General features: G+C 45.7%; 2 protein-coding genes across 2 annotated transcripts; one reads left to right on the plus strand and one right to left on the minus strand.

The window, feature by feature from the left end:
- Positions 1–1,609: 1,609 nt before the first annotated feature.
- CONPUDRAFT_154847 (uncharacterized protein) lies at positions 1,610–2,403 on the minus strand (the record flags this gene model as incomplete). The annotated part of the gene is made up of 2 exons (XM_007771497.1): positions 1,610–1,732; positions 2,377–2,403. The coding sequence occupies 2 exons, from the start codon at positions 2,401–2,403 to the stop codon at positions 1,610–1,612; spliced, it is 150 nt and encodes a 49-aa protein (XP_007769687.1).
- An 834-nt stretch (positions 2,404–3,237) lies between these two features.
- CONPUDRAFT_73873 (uncharacterized protein) lies at positions 3,238–5,607 on the plus strand (the record flags this gene model as incomplete). The annotated part of the gene is made up of 10 exons (XM_007770954.1): positions 3,238–3,332; positions 3,388–3,469; positions 3,531–3,582; positions 3,838–4,042; positions 4,379–4,445; positions 4,499–4,583; positions 4,678–4,719; positions 4,910–5,049; positions 5,400–5,537; positions 5,593–5,607. 10 exons carry the CDS (start codon positions 3,238–3,240, stop codon positions 5,605–5,607), a joined length of 921 nt encoding a protein of 306 aa, XP_007769144.1.
- Positions 5,608–5,854: the final 247 nt, after the last annotated feature.

Consider the following 5,854-nt stretch of genomic DNA (forward strand, 5'->3'; position numbering starts at 1 on the left):
GAGCAAGTAGTATTGATAAAGACGAAATACAAGGGTACTGACCTGGTGTCTAGCAGTGAGCAAGTAAGGAGACACTCTGTGGACACCAGGATTATATAGGTGAAAAGAAATAAGGTTTGGGAACTGTACAGTAGCTCAGCATTCTCCATAGCAAGCCAAAGAGTAGAGAAAAGCGAAATAGGGGCAAAGTCGCGAGATACTGGAATAGGAAGGTGGTGAAGGTATAAACAAGACACAAGTAGAAGGATACCTCAACACATAATAGCTGAGTGGTTGCAGCGCTCTGGGCACTACCACAAGGCTCTAGGTTCAACTCACACAACAGGCAAGTTTTACCTCTTTTTACCCAAGTGTCCTGGAATGCTGGAAAGCGTACCAAGGCCACTGGGCTGCTGTCCCAAGGGCATAGGAGCGATGCAGAGGTGCTGGGCGCACTCTGACAGTTTTGCTCTTAAAGAGGGTCACAGATGGTTCCAACAACCGTCAGATGCTTTACTTGAAGAGCAAGTTGAATTTCAATCTGAGTGTTTTGCAACAGAGCAGAGGTGGGAGATCTTGAAGAAGTGTTTCTCTTCAGAGCAATGGAAAGTGTTGAGTGATGCAATAAGAGCTTGTAGGTGAGTTGAGTTGTTTTATCTTCTGTTACCCAATATATTACTTAGTAACTTTCTGTTTAGCAGAAAACAGCCTGCTATATCCTTTAACTAGTTGATTAGAGGAGTAGACTAGCATGAACCCATAGAGGGTTTTGCAATAGATTGTAAAGACAAATATACTAGACGCGTGAAACCTACTACGTGACAGGTTCCTCAGGCCTCTCCTCTTCTTGATCCACGTCAGCACCAAAGGCAACCCCCAGGTGCTGAGGAGCACTGGCCAGCGGTGATCCGCGACCCCATCAACAGCTTGGGTACTGATGAGTCGCTGTCTCGAGCCTCTTGTACAAGCACATCTGCATGTCACACTGAGTGAACATTCAACCTGGGCATTTATTAGAAAATGACAGCCAGTTAAGGAGAGAGACGTACAGGGAGTATTGTGAGAACCACTGCATCCTTTGGCTGGGTGTATCAAAGGTGTGAGCCTGTCATCTTGTGAACAATTGAGGTCATGATATTGTTGATGAAAACCAATCACAGGAATCTGCTTGGTTTCCGTGAGATAGAAATGTGATAAGTGCAAGGTGGGGGTAAGATAGAGCAGGGGCTCACTTGTAGTGTGGATTATCGCACCCGAGCTGCTGTGTGTGCTACATCGGAGTTGAATGCTGCCAAAAAGCAGGTCCGTCCAAATGGAGCGTCCATGCAGCATGCTCCTTGAAAAGGTGGGGCTAGCTGCTGTAGGGTGGGGCTGCATATAATTTAAAGCATCAACAAGGGCAAGGCTTTGGTGACCAAATTTGGATTGCTTCTCATACATGCAATCAGGCACCTGCATGCATATAAGTTAGATAGGACCACGGACACATCTTATGAGATGCAAATAGAAAATGTACCTTGTTGTTGTAAAGCCAGTCTCCAATGTGAACCCTGTAATTGCATTCGGGTGCAACCATATTCATGACCTCTCGGAGGTGCTCAACTGTCTCCGGGCCTTTGTTGAGGATTTCCTAGCAGTTCTTCTTGGAGGCAGCAAAGTACGCATAGACAGTAGGAAGTGTTGCCATGGCATAATAGTTGTTAGTGGTAATGGATGCGGTAGGAAGGGTTGGTGCCAGGTTCGGATTTGATGACTGGGAGGGTTGTGTCAACAGGCTACTAACAGGCTCCTTAATTTGACGGTCGGAAGTGCAGTTACTGGCACCAGCGTTCAAAGTCCTGCCATGTTGATTTCTCCCCCGACTTAATGCAATTCATAGTCAAGGTCAATGAACAAACCTCTTCTCAGTAAACCTTGCAAGCTGTGCAAGAGCAAATGGCCTGCCGTGCTCATTGCACCACTCTCTTTGTGACTGGGATTCACACCGCTGCACATGTTTAGTACATACTTATGCCAAATCCTTGTATGAAGCCTAATTAGTACTGCCTGCAGTGTATCTGGTCAGATCTGGTCTCTTGATTACTACACTCAAGTACTCAGCTCAGTTCTATAGTAGGCTACTCTATGGTTTCCCTTATGCAATGAACAATTTTTCTATGCCTCATAAAAATCCAGCTCAAGTGCATATAAGTGTTCAATTCAGCAACATGCAGGCTCAGCGCTCATGCTCAGCATTCAGTGGGTGGTAAGCTCATGAGAAATTGTTGACCATCATCCATCTTTGACCACTGTGCGGCACTGTACTACTCTGTTTCACTCATTACCTTTTGAACTGTTACTTCCTTGTCCCTGAACCATCCTCAATACCTGCAAGGTTCAAAATCCCGTGTCACTCACCTGCGCAAGGATCACCAGAAGAACCATGGTCCAATTAAGATGGCCAAAGACAGAATTGTTGCAATTGCGGAGACAAGGAAACTCAACAGAAGAACCTAAACTTGCTGGCTACATTCCATTAAACTTGGTTTGGATTAGCACACCACCCTCAGCAGATAGATAGAAGGCATTTGTGGTTGGGTTGGGAATGCTGATTATGGGTACATCTGTCTGACACTCCTTCCAAAGAAGACTGACATGGTTGAGCTTAGTCCTCAAAGTGCTGTGTGGAAAACCTATCATGCAAACACTTTGCAACTTAGTTGATTGTGTAGAGTGTTGATCAGCAAGGGAACATCAACATTGCTAGTCCTTATGTCTCTTGTTTTGGACTGTTTCTTTCGTGCATTGGCCTGTCTCTTTTTTGCTTTGACCTCTACCATTTCCCTCGGCTCACCAGGTTCTCCATAGTCACAAATGAATAGACTGTAAACTTGGCTCTCTGGTTGCAAGGAAAGACCTCATACAACTGAATTTGCTAGAAGAGCGAAAGGCAAGGTAAGCAAAGGATTGTATAGTTTCAAGTCATCACCCAATACCATGATGTAGCCCTTGACAAGCCCATTACTGTACTGAGCAGGTCACTCCGGTTGCATCAAACACTGCTTGAGCTCTGGATTGTTGGTAAGCATGTTCACATTGTTCTCTGGAGCTAGGCTAATTCCTGGACAAAGTGTTAGGTGACTTTCTCTTGGGAGTCTCCCATTATGGGAATCTAAGCTATGGATTGTTTTGGCATCGTATATGAACCTGTTTTCATCACTTGTCTCCAGTGAGTTACTATCTTACCCACCACGCCTCTGCTCCAAGGTGACTTCAACAATGCTTACCACCAAAGAAACCTGGGTCGAGGTCATTGGGAACAAACACAATCGTAGACACAACTTCCAATACAGTTCACCCCTCGGCCAGCAACAGTGACCACTCCTCTTGCTTTTGGGGTGTCCTTGAACCATGCAACACCACACTCAGGCACTTTGAACTCTTCAAGACGCAGCCAACCATCTCTGTCGGTCAGGATGCTAAGGAGAGCATCTTCCTTTTGGATTCCTTGGTTAGTATGTATCATTCTTCTTGTAATAAAGACACATCCTAACCCCATGTTTGATATGTAGGCGAGCATCATTGCACAATTACCTGGGATAGAAGGGAAGAAATGGAACCTGGGTATGCGTTCCAGTAGCTGCTGCCACTTGGCACTTACATGCACATCAGATGAATGGCTTCAAGATTGGCAAAAGACAAGTCGACTTTCTGAAGGACGGGGATGAGATCACCTTTGGCAGCCCTGTTTGCTAGAGGATATACCATTGGAAGATCATTGTACATTATTATTTCTTTCTTTCTTTATCACCTGACATGCCTATTTTTACAAGCCGTTCCAAGGTGGCCTGCATTTGTTATATTAGCTCTGTCATGAAGTCGGACATGGCACATCTGGTACTGTCTATAAGGGCCTCGCACACGCAAATGTGTGTTGGTACACCATCAAGGTCATCCTCAGTGATAACCTCAAACACATCCCTACCGGAAATTGTCAGCTTATGGAGGATATCAGCATTCTCGAAGATTCAGCACAACAATATCTGTCAACTGAAGCAGGTGTTCTACCATCCGTCCGATATCAGTATGTGCCCTAATTTCTTGAGCGAGTGTATATTTAAGCATGCTAGATCTGGTCCTCAAACTCATTGATGGCAGTAATCTTCTGTAGTACATTCACTGTTATGGAATTCTTGGTACACATACATAGTTGTATATTTGTGCGCATGCTAACATGCTCGTAGGCAAACCTGAAGCGTATCATATCACATACCAAATTGTCAACAGCATGAGCGTGCGTATAGTTCTCATTAACACTGACCTAGATCACTCCTTACTGTATCAATGCTGAGTCTGCTCATGATCAAGGCATTGTTCATTGTGATCTCAAGCCCAAAAATATACTACTTACCTGCAATAGTCCGCCAGTAGTCAAAGTGGCCGACTTCAGGCTGGCCAGGATTATTTGTGACAAGGAAGTTTTGAAGGTTTGTTTGGTTGCCTATAAAGGAATGTTTGGTCTGATTCACATTTTTCATAGACTTTTTGCAGTACACCATTATACCTCACTCCCAAGATTTTGGCCTGGAAAAGGCAAAAGGGATACAGCCATCTTGTGGACTCCTGTTGGCGTTGCATTATTCATGATGTTAACGGGCAAGCATGCACTCATTGAGGATATTTTGTTGTGGCTTTTTTCCCATATCAAAAATCATGTAGTTGACTGGGATGCCCTTGATGCTTTGGGCCCCAGCAAGCTAGGTGCGCACTCTAGCATTCTGTGCATCAGATATTCCCTAACAGATTGCCACCAGCAAGGAATTTTATCAGCAGGCTGCTTCAACACACTCCTCGCTGCGGCATCTCACTCGCTAAAGCAAAGACCCATCCCTGGCTCACTGCATATGAGTGTTTTTATCCCCAGTCAATAGATGATGAAACTTTGAAGCAGAACCCTACTTCTCCTTCCGTGGCTTCTGGCACTTCCTGCCTACGGGCCCAATTGTATCATCTCCTATTCAACAGTCTGAACGTATCATGAAACAAATGCAGCAGCTCAAGCAGCATCCAGTGTCAAAGCCATGGCACAAGGTGTGAGCACAGGCACAGACAACAACACTGCACTCATGGATGGGGGCTCTGCTCATGCTATAGACAAAGATGTTTCCTCACCTGTTGACAAGGCCCCATGTCTTTCAGTGAACAAGGACTCCACTGCAGCATCATGCCAGGTCCAGTCCCTCACTGTGGGTGAAGATCAGGCCTGTACCCCCAGTTTGCCTGCATCTCCTGCAGTCTTGTGCCTGCCAATACCAGTCACATTGCCCTTGGCTTCCTCAGCATCACACCTGCCGATGCCAATCACATTGCCCTTGGCTCCCACAGCATTGCACCCACAGACACTAGTTACATTGCCTTTGGATTCCATAATCTTGCATCAGCATACTCCCATCTCATTGCTCACACCTGCGCCCTCGTTTTGGCCACTGCCAAAACATATTCTTCAGCTTGAGGTCCCTGAGTGGGTTGACGAGGTGATCATGTATATTGAGGCAGTTAATGGTGGCCAAACCTTACCAGTATGTATCTGTTGACTTGGTTCATATGATGACAGCTGACTTGTTATTTTATTAGACCTGTGACTCCTGATTAACAAACAGCCTGTTCTTGGTCATCCTCACCCTCACATGGTGGTCTGGCTGCCAGAAGTCCCCATTTGAGACTGAAGCCTTTCTTGAGGCTGTTGAGGATGTCAAGTGGGCTTTTCCCCAAGATCATCATTATTTAATGTCCCTTGATGACATGTTGCTGGCTGTCACTGCTCCCAAGTTGCTTGGCAAGTGCGGTGCATCTCCTGCCCCAAGGTTTTGGCTGTCAAGCCGCTTCATCAGAGCAA

The sequence above is a fragment of the Coniophora puteana genome (assembly GCF_000271625.1).
Source record: "Coniophora puteana RWD-64-598 SS2 unplaced genomic scaffold CONPUscaffold_7, whole genome shotgun sequence".
NCBI classification, from domain to species: Eukaryota; Fungi; Basidiomycota; class Agaricomycetes; order Boletales; family Coniophoraceae; genus Coniophora; species Coniophora puteana.